Source organism: Zootermopsis nevadensis, unplaced genomic scaffold (assembly GCF_977971745.1).
Source record: "Zootermopsis nevadensis isolate Lab colony 2312 unplaced genomic scaffold, Znev_1.0 Znev_ptg000024l, whole genome shotgun sequence".
In the NCBI taxonomy this organism is placed as follows: Eukaryota; Metazoa; Arthropoda; class Insecta; order Blattodea; family Termopsidae; genus Zootermopsis; species Zootermopsis nevadensis.
The window spans coordinates 86,275-106,362 of record NW_028259156.1 but is presented as its reverse complement, the minus strand read 5'-3'; the positions used below and the strand labels follow the sequence as shown (position 1 = coordinate 106,362).

Here is a 20,088-nt window from a genome sequence, read left to right as displayed (position 1 = left end):
AGTTCACTGGTGACACACCTGGCAAAAGACAATGTGATATCCATATCAACAAGGACCTAACTTCATACAGCATTTTCATGTTGTACTTTTTATCAGTTGAGACCAACAGATATTACCACCAATACTTGGACACACTTGAAGGGCGTTCTCCACTACCTGGCGTCACTGAATCTGAAATGTTTGCGTTTTTAACTATAATTATTCAAATGGGACATGACATGGGGCAGCAAGCAGATTATTGGTTGACTATTAAACAGTTCCTTGCACCTTTCTATGACACAACAATGAAACGTAACAGGTTTTTTTGTGTCATTCATTTGATTCCCATGCTTTTCAAGCAGTTGATATGCAGTTGACAAAAAAAAAGCCCAAACCATGACAGACGATGGAGACTGAAAAAAATATTTTTGACTCCTTGAACAATGCCTACTCAAAATACTATGCTGCTTAACATTTGGTTGTAGACAAAATTATAATACTTTTTAGAGGCAGAGTAAATTTCAAACAATATATGCCCAAGGAACACAAACGTTCTGGAATCGAAACTCAAATTATGTGATTGGCGTGGAAGTTCCCTCCCAAAAGGTTTAGGTTCCAACCAACCAACCAACCAAAAACATTACTACAGTCAGAATCATGCGCAACATATTGTGTACTTGCAAGGGAGTTGAAGGAGTGGATATTCTCATAACAATTGTTTCATTTTTGGTAGCTACTGGTGAACATTTTCCAAGGATTCCCGAGTATTGTGTCAGGTGTTCGCTCCTCCATTCGTTCAGTCAATAGCCAATTTCATTCTTAATACTAGCGGGTAGGAGCCGCAAGTTGGCATATGCTCGATTCCCGTCTTTTGAACGTGCAGCACCTGAAAAACAAGGTTCTCCGCACCGTTAACAGTTTTCCAAGGTACATCCCGTCTGTGATTAGCATGTTTATACAATGTTAATGTGTATGGACGTGACACTGGCGACTCTTAAAAAATGGGTCATGGGTCCCGGTAAGGACTGGACACTAAGACAGACTGGTTGACTGATCGTCAATTGTTAAGTGACATGGACTTGCCTTGCTGTTTTCAAATGCTCAGTTTCAGCCAGTGCAGGAATCGTCGAACCCGGTACCTATTATTATGGTTACGAACTGTCTTGGTTAAAAGAACGGAAGAAGGTACAGCATCAGCGATTACAAATGACTAAAAAATGTCCGTCCCGTTGTGACATCTTTCTTAGAAAGCTTTGACATGAAAGGAATATTCCAGAGAACACAAACCACGTAGTCACCATACGGTAATGACAGACCTCAGGCACGTATAAGTAACCATGTGAATTTACAAGTCAGTTATCCGCTTAAGAGAATTAACACAGCATTTGAGATTCTGTAAGGTAATATCAATTATGAGCAATAATTTATGAGACCAATATTGGTATTTTTATATCACAATCTTAAACCAAGGTGGTCATTGATAATTGGAAGACGTTGATGAAATCTTGTTGCCAACTTTCCAAATTCTTTTAACTTTATTCTATAGAACACAGATTATACCTTCCAGTAGTTTGACATTTTCTTCACCGCGTTAGAATAAATATTGGGAATCGTTACTATCTGCATACCAACTCGTCATTCGGATAGAAGGTGAACACAAGAGAATTTGTATTCCATAATTCTCTCATAGGTACAAGCCTAGGATGTTGAACGTGTCTTAGCATAAATGCAGCACTTGCTTGTAATACGAACATAAATTCCGTAGTTATGACAGTAATTTACAGTCAACTGTGAGAATGTTATGATGGTTCGTAGTCCAGATTAAACGTAAGTAGTGGTTTCGTGTCCTAACTTTTGATTTTACTGAAATAAGTTAACTCTTTGAATTACTGACACCTGGATCGAAACCTAACCTATCATTAATGTGAATATAGAAATACTTTAAAGTATATATAAGTGTTCCTCTCCAGTCATGAAAATAAAATGATTTTCCTGAAGTTTCGTAAAGTATGGTTAAGTGGCATGTACGCCTCATCTGAATACTGAATTGTCTGCAAATGTTTAAACAAACAACAATTTGTGAGAATGGAATCATCATAAAAGATGTTTCCAGATGAGAGGTCGTAACTGAAGGATGTGATAGGAAAATGTTCCTGTGAACGTGGATCCAGAAAACCGTAATAAAAAAGTGACAGTCGATGATTCCATACTTCATCATGGAGTGAAACTAGACGAAATAAAATTTGAATGTGTGAGTGTTGCTAACATACAACATACATCAGAGTAATATGCTCTTCTGAACTTAGGAACAAGTTTATCAGTATGATTTTCCCAATTTAGGTGGTTATCAATTTATAAACCCAGGAATTTTGTATTTAATAACTTCTGTATACTCTCCATTGTAACCAATACTTATAAGCATATTGTGATGAGTTATTTGCTATAGTTTTAATTATATATATATATTTTTAGGGTTGAATTATTAGTAGTAAACCATTTAATCATATTAGAGAGATCCACATTGCACAGATATCATCTACATTTTTTTAGAAATTGTGACACTTCTGTTGTTGGTGGAAGGTCATTATGATAAGCAAGGGCCCAAAAATTGACCCTTGGGGAATTCCATGCTTTATTGTTCCTGGTTTGAGAAAAAATTCTGATTGTTTTTAGATGAATTTGCTTAGATCTTCTGTTTGCTTTTTGTTAGATAGGATCTGTACCACTGTGCATCTGTACCTTGAATGCCATAAGAATATAATTTAGTTAACAAAATTTAATGTTATACAAAGTGAAAAGCTTTTGCTAAATCTGAAAATTTCTCCAACATGCATTATTTATTTAATAGATTTTAGCACATTATCTGTTAGTTCATGTTCAGTGGGTACACCTTTACTGAGACCAATATGTTAGTATGTGTATGCTGAATTAACCTATTGAATGTAACCTTAAGTACTTTTTAAAAAGCTGTTAATAATTAAATTTTAGCCTTTAGGTTCTCATAATGTTTTTATAATTTTTCTTGTGCAGTAGTTTTACTACTGGCATTTTTGAGATGGACCGAGAAAATTCCTATGTGTTGTAAATGATTACAAATTTGGGCTAATGGGTGAATAATTAAAGCTGAACAAGCTTTAAAAATTTTACATGTTATTTCTTCATAGCCTGATGAGTTTTGTGATTTCTAGGAATGTATTATAATTTTATCTCAGTTCCAGTGGATGGAATAATTCTAATACCAGGAAATTGTGCAGGATATGCATCTTTTAAGAATGAAACAGCATCTTCTCTCCCCACATAATGAGGACAGTTTTTTGGGGTTGTAGCCTTTGTTCATGTAATCTCCCTGCTGAAACAGAAACTTTCATCTTGCTTAGTGTCTGAACTTTAAAAACTACTTTCACTAGGATTGAAACACAAGACAGGTTTTTGTGGATCTAGCCTTTGTTTCTGTAGTAAACTCTTTGAAACAAACAACTTGTGTCTTGGCACCATTCTTCTGTCTTGCTTAGTTTTTGGGCTATAGGAAGCACCATCACCAAGACTTGAGCATGGTATACATTTCTAAAATCTCTTTCTGGTCTCCAGGAATAAGCATGCCAAGTTTGATGGAAGTTAACATACACACCCACTCCAGTAATTTCAGTTTTATATATGAGAAAGAAAGTTGTACCAAGATATTACTTTCTTCCAGGTTCCAGGAATGACACATTATTTGGGGCTTGTGTTGGCTATTACATTATCTTCTGTTCACTTGTCAAGCACTGGATATCAGCATGTAAGTACCCGTGTAACTCATATGAAGGTTACTCATAGAAGCAGGAGTGGGAACATGTCTATCACCAAATGCTAAATTTTTGTTTCATTTGTAACTACTAGAACCAACACAAGCACAGTGCAATAGAACAGTACCCAACATGCATATGGATTTGTTGAATACATACAAAAATGTGTCCATATACAGGAGAAAATATTTGATGTAGTTTTGCTAGTGTAACTACAAACAGCTGATTACAGTTGTCTTTATTTTCTTACCTTTTTAACAAACATTCTTATAGGAACAATAAGTTTTATGCAGATAATCCAATCATGAGAAGTGTTGTGTAAAATAGTTGGTTCAGAGTACAGAGGTGGCACTAGGACTGTGTTGCTGTGTAGGAGTACAGTATTAATAATCTTTTACAATGAAATGTGCTAACAGAAGAAGATTTCTTTAAAAAAGAAACCAGCCTGGAAAATATTAATTTAATATAGGTGTAGTGATTGTTGCAATTCATTGGAAGAGTCGCTGCTTGGAAGAAGTTGGTGCTGTTAATACTTTCATTTATAAAATTTGTCTTTTTGCTGTACAGACAGTAAACACCATTATTATCATATTTTGTATGTGCTGCAGGATCTAAAGAGGTTTGTTTGGAGTAGTGGGAAAGATCCTGATGGAATATTCAATTCGGATGCCAAAGCTGCTAGTCTAGCCAACCTCGAACCACCCGACTTTGGAAATAAGGCCTGGACTTATGAAGGCAAAGAGAAATTGCTTAAATCTTCAAAAAATACTGGTAAGTATTATGTAACAAAGATTACCTTGACCAAGCATAAGATTACACTTTCAGGGTGTCTTATTATAAATACAAATGTATAATTAACTCTTTGTTGCTGACTTCCATATCCTTTGTCATATTGTATCATCTACATTGGTTCACTACACCAACACATGCACTGTCTCCTATACATTTTTAAAGACTTGTGGTTTTAACATTGGTAAAGATGACGGTGTTGTTCTTGGTTGTAATCCCACATGGACTTGTTAAATTTCGCCTTCTCTGAAAACATCAGACCAAGCATACTGTTGTTTAGTGTTATGAGCTGAGGAGGAATTTTTTAGGTTTGTGTTTACAGGTCTTGTGTAATTAAACCCCCCCACTGCCTTCACCTACATCACTTGTGAGGCACCAGGCTTACACATCTCTGATGGCTATTTGTACAGTGTGACTGCTGACTTTGAATACAAAGCTGGTTACATACTGAAGATTTCTGTCTTCTGGGTTGTTGCGCTGTGTAGTCTGGTTAACATCGACCAGACTACACAGCGCAATAACTCAGAAGACGGAAATCTTCATACTCACTGCTGTGAAAACCTCAAATCTTACATGGTTACATACTAATTGGACCAAACAATGAATTTCCATCCAAGGCTAAACTGAGGTCCAAAACTTATGAAGGAAGATAATACATTAATTAAATGATGCTTCAACCAGGACTGCAGTGTGCGTTAAATATAATAATACCATAGATGCTGGAACTTAAAATCAGAGTTTCACTTATATATCATGATTGGTTTGTTTATACAATGCATATTATACATAAACCCACCATTAGGTCCATCATTCTTATAAAAAGAATTCTGTCTGACATCAGGCTGTGGTGATATGTCTAGAAATGGGTTTTAACAAATATGTAAATTCTTACATTTTGTCAATAACAGCACAAACATTGTGATGCCTCACACAAATTTCAATATTATTTATCATTTACCATCTAAACAAACAGTTTAAAACTCAGATCTTAAAATATTATTGTTAACAAATGTCCAACATTAAAGAAGACAGCAGCATCTTTCACTGAAAGCTCCCAACTTTCCATATGTTGTGGCTTCCTTGTCACCATGGTATGGCACATCCTCAGGTTGTGGATTGAGGAGAGATGGCCTCCAGATATGGAGGGTAGTTGTGAATATATTGAATAAGCAGTCGTGGACAGCCAACAAGGGATGGTTAAGCAGTTTGGGGGTTGGGCGTGGGGCTAGCATCCCCTCACTGTAAAAATAGTAACTCGTTACGAAATGTTATACAGGACCTTTGACTGGGATGGATTCTTTGAATTGATCTAAGTAAAGGAAAATGGACGTGGAATTTGACACATGTAATGTAGGGCAGAGTTATTGGGAAAAATTGCAAGAAAATTAGCAAGGTGTAAGTTAGATTTAATGGGAGTACAGGAGGTTAGATAGGACAGGGGTGGCACTATACCACCAGGCAATTATACATTTTTCTGTTGAATGTGGAATGTTGGTTATGTATTACTGTTCTCAATGTTCATGCCCCAATGGAGGCTAAAACTGATGATGCAAAGGGTAATTTCTATGAGGAACTATAGCATGTATTCAATCAATTCCCGAAGTACCACGTGATAATTTTGTTAGGAGATTTCAGTGCTGAAGTAAGCAAAGAAGATTTTTTAAACCAACAGATGGGAGTGAGAACCTTCAAGTTCCATATTTTGTTGGGAATTTTGTTGAGTGACTGTCGGTTTCTCATTAAGGACTTGATTCTGTGGAGTGAGCAAGTAAATTCATGAGCTCCAAAATTTGGCATGATGATCTATGAGTTTTCTTAATATGCAACCAGTTATTTGTGGTCTTCGTGGCAGTGATGGTAGTGTCACAAAGCTGGGGTCACCATTGATAATACTTGGCATTAATAAGACAGCATCTGCAGTGTTGTATTTATTTCACAAAGGTCAAATAATATTGGGGAAACCGATGTTTACAATCCTCTACAGCTGGCTGTGAAACTTAAAAACAAAAGGACTGATTATGTGGGCCCACTCAGACTAAACAAGAAGCAAATGGCCAGAAGAATCATCTAATCAAGGATAAGAAATTTAAGAGGTGAAAACTCATGTAAAAGTTAGGATTAGTCACTATTATGAAATGGAGTGACAAAAATGTTATGTTGATTTCCACATACTGTGAGCAAAAACTCAGTCTGAAATGAAGAAGAGAGGAAAATGAGGAATGCTTGTGGTGGTCAAACCCTGAACACGTTGTTGTTTTTGTTGTTGTCATTGTTGTTACAAAGGAAATGAGTGGCAGTAAGCTTTAATGTTGTTATATAGTTCACATATATTTAAACATTATGTTTCTGACCTTTACATAATTTATTTTTGGAGCTTTTTATTTTGTAAGATGGAGAGTAAATTACGAAGTTCATGTCCAGTCAGTGTTGAGGTAAAATGTTTTCTGGATATTATCCATTGTCCAAGACTAAATAAAATCAATTAAAACCATGTCGTTTCGGAGATGCGAGTCTATCTTCGTCTTCAGGTAAAATCTACTCTGTTGGGCCCAATCGATAGAGCTAATCCTTATCTCCTGTATCCAGAAAACAGTTTCCTTCAACACTGTACCATCGTCAGAAACTTTTAGAATTGGCCATGTCATTGTGTTCTTACTTTGACCAATTTTTCTCATATTGAAGTTTGAAGTTATTACAGCATTGAAGATGTTGATATTGGTTTTGTGTTATGTTGCTCTGTGGACTTGTAGGGAGATACCAATATTTTTGACGAATATACTGCCTCCATTTTTAAGGTTGAAGTGTACATGATGTCACAACCTATGAGACCAACAATGATAGCCTCTTTTTCATATCTTGCCTATCCCTTCTTGTTTGTTACATTTCTGCTGTTAGAATGTGTGTAAATCACCTATTACTTTTGCCATATGATAAACATTAAGTAAGTAACTCCTACAGACTGTCAGTTGTGACAGTGAAGTTGGTCAGACTGATTGTGCTGTGTACACAGATGCATCTTTTGTACAAGGATTGACAGGCCATGCCTTTATATGTAACGGCCAGGTATTTTTCTATCACCCCCACAGTTTTAACAGTACCCGCACCACAGTATACTGAGCTCTTCTCAACATAATCTTATCTGTACATACTCCTTCAGCACCTTACGTTGTCTCAGTGATCAGTCTCCTGACCATCCTATCATTGCTGCAATCATGATCCAAGTGTCCCACCTCCAGTATTTGGGAAAGTTTGTTGTGTTTTGCTGGGTACCTGGACACTCCAAAGTGTCTGGCAACGAGGCTGCCAATGCTAAATCTAATAAAATAATTTAATATATTTGTTCATTATTTTAAGATTCTACTGTATTGACTTGTTTTCTTCATACAAAATTCTGTTTAAGTACATCCATTAATATATATATATAATGTGGCTTATTTTCTAGGTTTTAGTGTTGTTGAAAGTTGGCCAGATGCATCAAAGAAACTTGGACAACTCTCAGCTGTCAGTTTTGATGTTGATGGTAATATTGTGGTGTTCCATCGTGGAGATCGTATCTGGGATGGCAATACATTCCTTACTAACAATGTGTACAACCAGCGCATTCTGGGGCCCATCTCCCAACCTACTGTTGTTGTGTTCAATGGATCATCTGGGCTTGTAGTGGAGGAATGGGGTAACAATACGTGAGTGTTTGCAAGCTGTTATCACTTACTGACTAGTTTGTAGATAGAATTGAAACAACATGAATTGGTGTGTGTCTTGTACCAAATCTCAAATCTAGAGGCAAGATAAGATCTGGCCATTCATGTAGGGTAGAGCATCGAAAGCAGGACAAAAGTTTAGCCCAATCAGTTTAACATATACTTTTGATTTAATGCATGGTGAGGTTGATTCCATATGTCAGTGAAATTATTGGAGATCATCAGTGTGGGTTCCATAGTAATAGACCTAGAACTGATCAAATTTTTTGCATTTGACAGATGCTAGAGAAAAGGTGGGAGTGCAATGGAATAATACATCGACTATTTATAGACTTCAAGAAACCCTATGACCCGGTTAAGAGAGAAGCTCTTTGCAACATTTTTCTTGAATTTGGTATACCTAAGAAGCTAGTAAGGCTGGTTAAAATGCATGTAAGTGAAAGCTCTAGCAGAATTCATGTAGGTAAACATTTGTCAGGTGGCAACTAAAGGAACTACTACAATGTGTGGGTCTGACATTATGCAAAGTTAATAGTGAACAGAATTAACACATGTCACAATGGCAATTAACTCACGTGTCCCCTGTACTGCTAACTGCCACGTGCTGTGTCATCCATACTTGTTAAAACAGGTCCATGACATGGCTATTTTTTAACAATTTATGAATGGTCGTTACACAGTTCAGTGTTAATACAGACACACAACTTTGTAAATATAAAGAAGAAATGAATTAATAATTATTAAATATTAATATCAAACATAACCACCCACCAACCCTTCGCTCAGCAAACTTGAAGTGAAACAATGTTATTTGATAGGTGTGTGTACTAGATGTCTTAAATTCTTCAGTTTTGTTCTTACACTTGCAACTCAGATTAAACCATTATCATCAGAATATGTCTGGTCTGTTATACAAAGGCATATAGTTGAATTCTGGATGCTGGAAAATTTCCCATTAACTGATGAGCAGTTGTAGCCTTCAGTTTATAGCAAATAAGAAAGTTGTGTATAACTGTTGTGACTGCCTCTGCAATGCATGTGCTCCAAAATATCTCTTGCAGTGATGGTGCAGTGTGTAATAATTTTAAATGCTGTCTTCTTACAATTAATGTTGTCAGATGGTGTTTTGGAGTAGGATAATTTGACGTTTGTGGTCAAGTCCAATGTCTGATACATTTCCTATTCAGAATTTCCTGAAACAGGGAGATGCTTTATCACTGCTGCTTTTCACTTTTGCCTTAGAACGTGCCAGCAGGAAAGTCCAAGAAAATCAGGGTGGTTTGGAACTGAATGGGATACATCATATTTTGGTCTGTGGTGATGACATGAATCTGTTGGGTGAAAATGTAAATACTATAAAAGAAAACATGGAAACACACTTGATGGCTGGTAGGGATGTTGGTCTAGAAATAAATGCAGAAAAGACAAAGTATATGATCATGTCTCAGCATCAGAATTCAGGACTGAACTAGAATGTAAGGATACCTAATGAATCATTTGAAAATGTGATGAAATTTGAGTACTTGGGCATGGCACTTACAAGTCTGAATGCCATTCATGACAAAATCAAGAGCATATTAAATTCAGGGAATGCTTGCTATTATTCAGTCCAAAATCTTTTGTCCTCCCATCTCATATCGAAGAAACTAGAGCTGCAGAATTTTAGGGTGACTCAACAGTCAATTGGATCCTGGCTTTGAGTTGTATCATGTAGACCATTGCCAGCCCCTTTAGTGGCCTTTCATAGCCGCAATGATATCTTAGTATGTCACTCTGACTGGGATGCTGTGTAGGTTATTGGCAGCTTGTTGCTGCAATACAGTGAACAGCTGCAAATCCTTCTCTCAGGATACCCATTTATTGTAGTCAGCTGCAGTAAGATTGTCATATTTTTGTTTTAGGGAAAATCCATACCTCTTTGAGGAGTTGCTTATGCTATAACAAGAGCTGTGTTGTTTTCTAAAACTGCAGAACATGCTTCTGTTTATTGCTTCTCCCTGGTAGATGATATACTCTTTGCTATACTATTCTTATTCATATAGTTCATTCAAATAATCCTCCATCCCTGTCTAAGTGTCACTTTTTTCCAGACTCAGTTATTTCCATGAAGAGCCTCTGGCATTTGGATTTGAATATGTCTCACAGGGTCACAGAAATGTGTTTTCTTGATGTGTAAATTTTCACGTAGCTCAGAAGTGAAAATTATCCATATACAAATGATGTCCACTTTTTGTCCTGACTCCATTGCATTTGTAGTTGTAGTTGTAAACCTTCATGTCATACAAATATCCATTTTAATTACATAGTTTGTAAGCCTGTATCACAGACTATTTATTGTTGAGGCTATTTTTGTGTTACTGAAATAGAGAAATCTGTGTGCAAGAAATCTATCTTATGTAAGAGGGCATGGAAAACTGCTGTAGTGAGAACAGTATCTTTGATGATTCTCCATCTGTACAAATATTACACGTAGCTCATGTCTTTCCTGTAGTGACATCATTGAACTTGAAGGGACTGGGGAGGAAGGGGTCCTGGTCTGTTTCAAGGTATGAGCCAGGCATTCGACTTTTATGACTGAAGAAAACCCTGTAAATTCTCAATCAAGGTTAACTGTTACCATGACAGACGTTCAAACCAGGCACATTCCAAATACAAGTAAGAACTGTTATCACTTGATTCAACTTGTGTACTGAAGATCACATGTTATCTGATGTTTGAGCCCAATTGTTTTGAATTCTAAAAAACAAAATATATTTTATGTGCTGGAATGCCATTATAAAAATGATATTGGCCTCCAGGGGTTGGAGTGTGTGTTATGAATTATGCAGTGAGGATTAAAAACAAGGTACACAATAAAGTAATTGAGTGTTCTCAGATATGTCTCATTGATAATATTTGATATCTGCAGATTCTACCTCCCACATGGACTTACTGTGGATATGAACAACAGTGTATGGGTGACAGATGTTGCTCTGCATCAAGTATTGAAGTTCCCTCAAGGAGGTGGCACTCCTCTGCTCACTCTTGGAGTTGCCTTTGTGCCTGGCAATGATGATGACCATTTTTGCAAACCAACTGCTGTTGCCGTCATGTCCGCTGGAGACTTCTTTGTATCTGATGGTTACTGCAACACAAGGATCATCAAATTCAATAGGGATGGAAAATTCCTCATGCAGTGGGGACGGAATTCATTTCAAGGTAAAGCTGTATAGTCACGAAAGTTTTCAGCTCCATAAGTTTCTAAACTTTGCTCTATTTTGTACTCACCTGAACTGGTCACACGTTCTTACCAAAGCTGTTTTCTTTACATCCATATGATAGTTACTTATCATTTTCCTGCAATTAATAAACCATAATGAACAGTTTTTCTTGACCTCTCATGGCTGTCTGGTAATATTCTGGGTAATTTTCATTAATAATGCAATAGCTGCAACATTAAACATTGATCTCTTTGCTGTAAAGATGCGCATTTGGTAGTGTCCATAGAATAGCACTGATATTTAGGTAGAAGAATTTACAGTTCTATATAAATATTGTTGCATTTTGCATTGAGTTGAGAGATTCTTGTTAACTCTGTGATTTTAACACTTATGTTTGTGAGGGTGGTTCAGTAAAAACTCACCTGGGGTCAAGTGCATTATATCACTTGAGGTCACTCAAATTTACCTCTTGCATTCAGACATACATCCCACGTAGTCACCAAGTGCTACATGCCTTTTTTGGAGAATTCAAAAGGCTGCTGCTGGAAAAAATATCCATCCATGGTAAGGCTATGAGAGTTCTGGACCATGTAATAAAAGAGGCTGTTTAAATCAGGCTTCACCCCAAAAACATTAACAGGGACATTGGTTTCACTCTCCATCAGTCCTGGTACCCAGTGATTAACATGCTCAAACAATATAGAGACACCAGTCTATACTCTGGGTCAAACTAAGCAAGCACTTGTCTTCATACACAAACCGACCATTGGTTTGCACTCACCTTTGAACACAGGTGCTCACTAAGTATGTGGGACAGTCTGGACGATGATGGGGATGGAGCTGGTCCCTGAAACATCAATTTTTAACCAAGAAACAAAGCTGGTATTATAGAGTTAGATTTGATTACCACATTGTATTGCAACTTGGAATATGCACAAAGGGGGGAAGAAGACGAAGAAAAAAACAGCAGCTCACAGGAAACTCAAGGAATCTTTTTCAACAACAGACTTCTCATAGAAACTGAGAGGAGAATATTGAAGGAGAGAAGCAGCCAATTTCTGTCCTAATAGATGTGACACTTAAAGAAAAATCAACTCATCCCCAATAATCATGTCACCTGCAAACTGCAAAGGGCAACAGGAATTGTTTATGACGACGTGCTTTCTGTTTTGAGGTTCTTGCAGTGGTGAAGTGTTATTTCTGGTCTTCTGGTTTGTATGTCATGTGCGCTTGTAGGTGGTTACCAACAATTTTGAGGAATGTATTTTCTTCATTTTCATCCTGAAGATGAAGTAAAGATGTTAGTAACAACGTACAAGAGCACACAGAGTCAAAACTTAGAGGTCAATGATTGACAAATTCCATAATTCTGTTGCACATAAGAATTTGCTGTGTTCACAATTCGGTATTTTTAAACATGCCACATGCAAAAAGTTTATAAGACGCCATTTTCTTAAAAGTACAAACATGTAATATTTTCTTTTTGTGAGAAAATAGTTCACCAATGTTGAAAAATTTGACACCTTTGTGGTAGTTTCACGAATACAACTTTGGTAAATCAACAGTGTTCAATATTTATTCAGAATTATTTCACGCATTGCCATTTTATTCAAAATACTTTTAAGCGAAAGTGTTAAAAACTTTCATGAAGATTGTATCCTCATTCTTTTTTCCATAATGACATGTTGACATCTTCATTGACATGAATTCCTATATGGTTAGCATTGTAACGTCATCTCATGGATGCAGTCATTCATTGTTCAAGTCTGTAGTGTATCATCGTGGTGTGTTATGTTGATTCTTGTCAGTCACTTTTCACACACTTATAGTTTACAGCAGGCCCGCCCAACCTGTAGCTCGCAGGAAACATGTTAGCCACAGAGACATTTGAAATAAGAAAACGTCTTTTAACTCTTTCCCTGGCAATGGAGTGACAGAACGCAGAAGAAATTCCACCCGTTTCCTGGCAAACTATGAAAGAAAACTTACCACCACTTCCATATTCCCAAGTGACCCTATCATAAATCCTTATTGTTCTTTGCCGGGATTAAAATAACTTTGTCGACGATTGTTGACGTGTATTATTATGGACACGTTTTCTAGTCAACGACTTGTAGATGTGCGGGCACTGGCAGTGGCTTCTTTCTGATATTTTCATAAGTTAAAATCTATGCAGTAATATTTTGTAAAGGTTTTGAGCTTTCTATTTATGGATACATACACAACAATACTAATTCATTTTGTAAAAATGTGTTAGAAATAAACACATCCTAGCCTAGGTTGTGAAATGAATTTTTTACAAATTTTTCACAAAATCATTAGTTTAATTTTTTTATATATAATGTATAGAAAAATATGCAGATAAACGTATATAATGTCATTATATGTATACAGTCCACATTTTATGTATTGAACTTCATGTTGCCCACATACAGACCAAACTTTGCCGAAGTTGCCCGCACAACAATCAAGGTTGGGCATGCCTGGTTTATAGTTTATTCTTTTGAGCTACATGTTTTAGTCCAATGTGGCCATCATCAGTTTGTGATTTCAAGATGCATTTCTGCTTACACAATCATAAGGCATTCTGTAGACACTTAATGCTTAGGAGTGTACTTATGTCTTTCAAATACAGGGGTTGTTAGTAAGCTTCTGAGTTCTCATGATGGTAAGTATGAAGATAGCAGCTTCTGGAATATTGAACCGTATAGTCTGATAGAATGGCTATCTTCTGAATTGTTGCGCCGTGTAATCTGGTAGAAGTTTACCGATGTTACAGACGTCCTTGTTGCCTCCATCATCAGGGCGATGAGTGAGCTGTGCCAACCAACCTACTTACTAACCTACCAACCAAAAAGCTAACTAAAGGCGGAGGTTTGCGCAAGCGCAAAATATCGTCCCTTGCTAAGTTACACCATCCTTGCATACGAGGAAAGGCGAGGAAAGGTTGGGCTAAGCCAGGTTAGATGGAGCCTGGCTAGATTAGAGAAGATTAGACTAGGTTAGTGTAGGTAACATCATGCTAAGTCTGGGCAGGAAAGGCCAGGCTATGTTTGTTTGGCTTGATTAGGGAATTTTAAGCTGAGTAAGGCAAGGTTGGGTGGGGGCATGACTAGGATAAATTGTGTTGTGGTAGCATGGACTAGGTTGGGCTAATGTAGGGTGGATGCAGCTCATTGAGTTTGGTTAGGCTAGACTGGGCTAGGGTATGTTAGCTTGGGCTAGGTTGGGCAATGCAAGGCTAAAATTAAGACTATGCCCATGGAGGTTAGGCTGTGCTACAGTAGGCTGTCAGGCAGGCTGTTGCATTAGGCTTCAGCTGAAGTGATTCCCCTGCCCCTTCTGGGTTCAAATACCAGAGATCCATCCAACCAAAATCCTTTTCACGAAGGACAAATTGCCTGAGGTGATAACCTCTCATCAGTAGCAACAGACCCTAGTTTGAATAGTCAAGGCCTCTGCCGTGACAAAACCCCCATTAGTGTAAGCACACCCCTGTTTTAGTTGTAGGGCACTGTTTAACATTTCCAACAATATGTTATGTGGGAATGGTGTTACCTATCAAGGGACGATGTCTTGCACATGAGCAGGACTCTGCCCTTAGCTTTTTGGTTGGTTGGCTGGTTAGTGGCCCGGGCGGGACTGGCAGTGCTCTATGGGATGCTTCCTAAGTCCTTTGAAAGAGTGGATGAGGGTCTTCCATGACTGGCTCAGGTGATGTCCATCCTCCCTGTTCAAGTCGTTTGGATGTAATTCAGTCTCGATGACCTCCCTGATTATCTGGTCCATGTATCTGGTTTTGATGGACAGGGCAGTTGTATCTTGGAGTTGGTTGCGGTGGCCCAGGTTGATGCTGTGTTTGACCATGGCAGATTTATCCTGTTGCTCCTGCCGGATGTGGCGCATTTATCTGGTTTCTCCTGCCAGATGTGGCACATTTATCTGGTTGCTCCTGCCAGATGTGGCGCTGGTGCTCCTTGGCCCTAGTCTTGATTGAATGACCGGTATGCCCAATGTAAACTTTGCCACACTCACAGGGAACGCTGTGTGCTCGGGAGTCATGAGTCTCAGGTCATCCTTTGCAGGCTGAATGAAACTGGGGATCTTCTTTGGGGGAAGGCCTAGAGACTTGATGTTGTGCCTGGACAGCAGCCTGCTGATGTCATTGAAAGTTATTTTCACGTAGGGCAGGAAGGCAACCGAGGCAAATTTCTCTGGGGGTAGTGCCACTCGCCGATGGGTTAAGAGCCTGTCAAGTCTTTCTGTCCGTGTAGCTGTTCTGCCTGAAAGTGGTCCTGAGAATCTCCAGTTCACCCTGCAAGCTTTCCTGGTCACAGAGGGATCTGACCTCTACCTGAACTCCAAATCCCACCACCGCCCTTCCAACAAACAGGCCATACTTTCCACACTGGTGAGCAGGGGAGGGATGTTTATAGGTTATTGGTTGGGAGGCCTGAAGGGAGGTGACTGCTGGGAAAACCTAGGTGTAGGTGGGAGGACAATGTTAGGATGTACCTTAGGGAGACAGGAATTGATTTAACGAACTGGATACAGCTAGCTCAGATAGAGTCCATTAGCTTGCTTTTGTGAACATGGTGATGAACCTATGGGTTCCATAAAGAGAGTGGGCTGTTCTTTGACAAGCCGAGTATATAATTGACTTTGCAAAGAATATCCTGCACCATAGAGTGAGTGAGAGTGTCTCAGCAGTGTCATGTCTCTGTACTTTTCATTAGGATTTGATGATTGACATTGACATGTGTCATGTAAGATATGGGATGAACTGTATAAGAACACTATTGTGTTTTTAGAAATAATGAACAGGACTGGGAACAAAGACAACCATATTTTAGTACATAGAAGTAGAAGTGGATAGCAGTGAAACCAAGATATCAATTATGCACTTGTTATGTTCATTCATGTGTTAATACTTGCAGCATTAATTTCAGTTTTGAGCTACATGTTTCATATTTCCTGTCGCAGCGTATGGTGTTAGGATGCCACCTTACGAGTTTTCTGTGCCCCATGCACTAGCTCTGGCTGAAGATAAGGAGATGTTATGTGTAGCAGACAGAGAGAATGGACGCATTCAGTGTTTCAACTGTCACAATGGATCCTTCATAGTGCAGCTCCATTCACATGAGATGGGCTCTCGAATATTCAGCGTGGCATATTCCCCTGCACAAGGTAGAGAACAGAGTCCTATCTTTTCTGTAGGAGCTCTAAGGAGATTTCATTCATTGGAGATACGAGGCTCGTCCTTAAAGTAAGTTTCCCTGGGGCCGTTTACAGAAACAAAACACAATTTCATGGAAATATTTATTGCAACAGATACAGCAAGTGTCCAGCTATTTTTCAACATATTCGCCACCGGAATTGAGACATTTGTCATACCGTGGGACCAACTTTTGAATACCTGTGTCGTAGAAGTCTGCCGCCTGGGATTGGAACCACTGTGTGACAACCATCTCCGCCTCTCTGTCATTCTCAAAACGCTGACGCTGACCGGACAGGAATTTCTTGAGGTGTAGGAAAAGATGGAAATCACTGGGAGCGAGGTCCGGGCTGTAGGGTGAATGATTAAACACCTCCCAGCTGAACTCCTGCAGGAGACTTGCTGTCCGTCGAGCCGTGTGCGGCCTAGCGTTATCACTGACCGCACTTCACAGTCGGCGGGAGCTGGAATAAGAACCTGCATCTTCAACAGCTGCAACGATGCTACTGTGAGAACGCGGGAAGTGCCGTTAGTGCATGCGCCATGCTACGTCATTGCTCTATCACGTACGCACAGTCGCTTCGCGCAATATAAGGTTTGCTAGCTGTGGGACGAGTGGGAAACTTACTTTTGGGACGCGCCTCGTAATTGGAATTCTTGATTTATCCTCAGTTACAGTCTTTATCTGACTAAAATTACTTCCCGTTTTGAGTGACGTTTTAAGAATAATTTATTTTGTTGGCTTGTTGTAACCAGGTGTTGGTGAGATGTGAAAAATGTTAACTGTATATTATATCTTTTACATTTATTTCAGATTGGAATATGTACAGTCACAGTAATGCAGTGTTCTGCATAGCCCAAGTCTGTGTTATTCGATTTTGTGCAGTTACTGTAACAATTTAAAAGTACTGTATTATTACAATGAATAAGTTGCATGTGTATTTTCAGAATTAGCACAAGAATGTGATAATGTTATTGTGTGAAATGAGGGCTGTGGCCAGCCATTCTTAAACTAATGGGTTACTTGTTTAGCAGTGTGCCAGTATAACACACAGACAGCTGGACTGTGCAGTATGTAATTTGAGAAATTGTATGTAAAATGATAAGAAGTTCTTGCCTGTGCTTCAGCAGGTCTGTAGTGGGAGTGAGGGCAAATCTCCAAGCATTAGTCACCTTTATGCTCTGGCCATTTTATCGCCAGAGAAAGATTCCCGTGGTGCTCATTGAATAAGAAGCTGGGTGGCCACCAGAGTCACTGAGGATGTGGTTGAAGGAAAATATCTGCCACTGTTGGGGGTCAACCCTGGTCATCAAACCTTCAGCCAGTCACTTACACAGTCATCTGTTTCATGTTAACAGTAAAAATAAATGCAAGCAGTATACTGAACTGTGACATTTGGTACAATTTATGTCAATATATTTGTTTACAGGTGGTCTGTTGATTGTCGTTAATGGTCCTGAATTCCTTGGTGGTGGACTTGTGAGTGGATTTGTCATAAGTCTCAGAAGTAATCAAGTGATGGAAGCTTTCAGTCCAAATGGACAGGGATTCAGCAACCCTCATGATGTAGCAGTGAACAAAGATGGCAGTCAAGTATATGTAGTGGAGCTTGACCCTTATAAAGTATGGAAGTTTGTGAAAGGTAAGCAGCATAGTAGAAAGAGGCAGAGCGCACATACAGCAGAAAAGCCCTGCAGGGGGAATGTTTACTATCGAGTGGACTAGAGGGCTGCTATTGGTGGGAAGTGTGATACGTGACAGTTTTATACTGCTACACACAGACTGAAAACATCAAGCAGTTAAGAGTAGGGTGTAGTGAGTGCACCTCTAATGTGTTCTGTGGGTGTTGTGATAATATTCTAGATTAAATCACTGTGCCACTGTGAGGCAATCTTAAAGCTGCAATAAAACCTTCTCCACCCTTGTACAGGCGGTTTCTGAAGTAAGTAGTCCATTACAGTTCTGAAAATTACGAAAATTGAGCAAAACAGCTTGGTATGAATATCTTCGAAATGCAAACCAATCATGCAAAATGAATGTCATTTTTGTGTTTAGCAGCTCAAAATTAGTAAAAATTGGTTAGTTTCATCTCCGGTATATTTTGGCTGTTGAACAGTGTTATCGATGGGAATGAGGATAGGTAGAGGACCAACTATGCTTCGTGGTGTACGTAATGGACATGTTTAATGTAGGATTTGAATTTTTATGGTGGCTAGTTTGAAGATGGCTGTTTTCTTTGTTCATACACCATGTAGTCTGATAGGAGTTTATGGACGTTTCAGAGGTCCATGCTGCCTCCATCATCAGGGAGATGAATAAACTTCTACCAGACTACATGATGCAACAACCCAGAACACAGCCATCTTCTACATGATTAATGTGTCTTATGTAATAGAAAGTGAGTATCCTTGAGGTCATTTTGTTTGGTACAGGTGTTTGTTTTTCCTGATCCTGCAATTTGTGTAGTGCTATGGAACCTTTGATAAAATCTGGAATATCAAGCCTGACACGCGATTCTCCAACCAAAATCCTTTGCTCGGTAGACAAGTTGCCTCCAATGTCTATGAAAGTAGCCTCTGAGATTCTAGATTTCATATGTATCTTACACCTTTCCTGGTATATTTCAGCAGGAGTGCACCAACACTAGCCACTGACATCTGAGAGAAGACCACTAGTGTTCCTGATGTGTGACCAACTGGTTGCTAATTGCAGACGTGGAGAAGAAGACTGAATGCAGCATGTAAATTTTCTGTGCCTTTGGAGAGGTGGTGCAGAAGGCAGTTATGTAACCCATTCACAGGGGTATTCTGTGTTGTGCTTATTGTGTTGCAGGTGTGATACCATCTTAATGTCAGCTATATTCACATTGCATTAATAAAAATGTGCTAACATGCTGCAGTGACATATATGCCTTAATAGTGTGAAGGCCACCACTTCTTGAAATGAGAGTTTGTCATGTGTGTATGGCTTTGAGTTGCAAGTACTCTTGGCTTTGGCCGCAGTATGTCAATAATATGGTTTTCCCCTTTATCAGCTTCATTCCATTTCACATTCTGAGTTCAAGTTAGTGACACAGCAAAAACTTCAAAACCTCAGTCATTCTCCATTTGTTCCACAAACTGTGAAGTTCCCCAGCAGATAGGGCTCTGCAGTTACACTCGTTTAGCAAGTCAGGTGGGTTGACTTGAGGTGCTTACACAGACGTTTGGAGTAACGTGTAGGCATGTGGTTGCTTGTGTCCACCGAAAATCTATTCAGTGATGAAGATCTCTAGTATATCTTCCGTCCAGTTTTGATATTCACGGATGTCTGTTTTCTGACCCAAGAAGACTTAAAAAATGTGCGTACCACACATTACTTAAGTATGGTATTTTGTATATAGAAATCTGTAAAGAGATGTCAAAGCAGAAGTTAATGG

General features: G+C 38.7%; 1 protein-coding gene across 7 annotated transcripts; it reads left to right on the top strand.

Annotated features, from left to right (window-relative positions):
• The first annotated feature begins 1,235 nt into the window (after positions 1 to 1,235).
• LOC110830633 (Peptidyl-alpha-hydroxyglycine-alpha-amidating lyase 1) lies at positions 1,236 to 19,574 on the top strand. Of its 7 annotated transcripts, XM_087354917.1 has the most exons (10): positions 1,636 to 1,806; positions 2,093 to 2,230; positions 3,674 to 3,757; positions 4,373 to 4,535; positions 7,996 to 8,236; positions 11,163 to 11,452; positions 16,438 to 16,641; positions 18,100 to 18,312; positions 18,953 to 19,068; positions 19,298 to 19,574. In XM_087354917.1, the coding sequence occupies exons 3-9, from the start codon at positions 3,683 to 3,685 to the stop codon at positions 19,042 to 19,044; spliced, it is 1,278 nt and encodes a 425-aa protein (XP_087211043.1). In that variant the 5' UTR covers positions 1,636 to 1,806; positions 2,093 to 2,230; positions 3,674 to 3,682; the 3' UTR covers positions 19,045 to 19,068; positions 19,298 to 19,574. The 7 variants fall into 7 exon arrangements, with proteins under 7 accessions (XP_021921427.1, XP_021921429.1, XP_087211043.1 ...); XM_022065735.2 differs by lacking the exons at positions 1,636 to 1,806; positions 2,093 to 2,230 and adding an exon at positions 1,236 to 1,379; XM_022065737.2 differs by lacking the exons at positions 1,636 to 1,806; positions 2,093 to 2,230 and adding an exon at positions 1,498 to 1,629.
• Positions 19,575 to 20,088: the final 514 nt, after the last annotated feature.

Bases quoted from the DNA above. Each gene is read 5' to 3' on its own strand.
- LOC110830633 (XM_022065735.2), top strand. From the start codon at position 3,683: ATGACACATTATTTGGGGCTTGTGTTGGCTATTACATTATCTTCTGTT. The intron at 3,758-4,372 runs GTAAGTACCCGT...TATGTGCTGCAG, and splicing joins CAAGCACTGGATATCAGCAT to GATCTAAAGAGGTTTGTTTG. The intron at 16,642-18,099 runs GTAGAGAACAGA...ATTTGTTTACAG, and splicing joins GGCATATTCCCCTGCACAAG to GTGGTCTGTTGATTGTCGTT.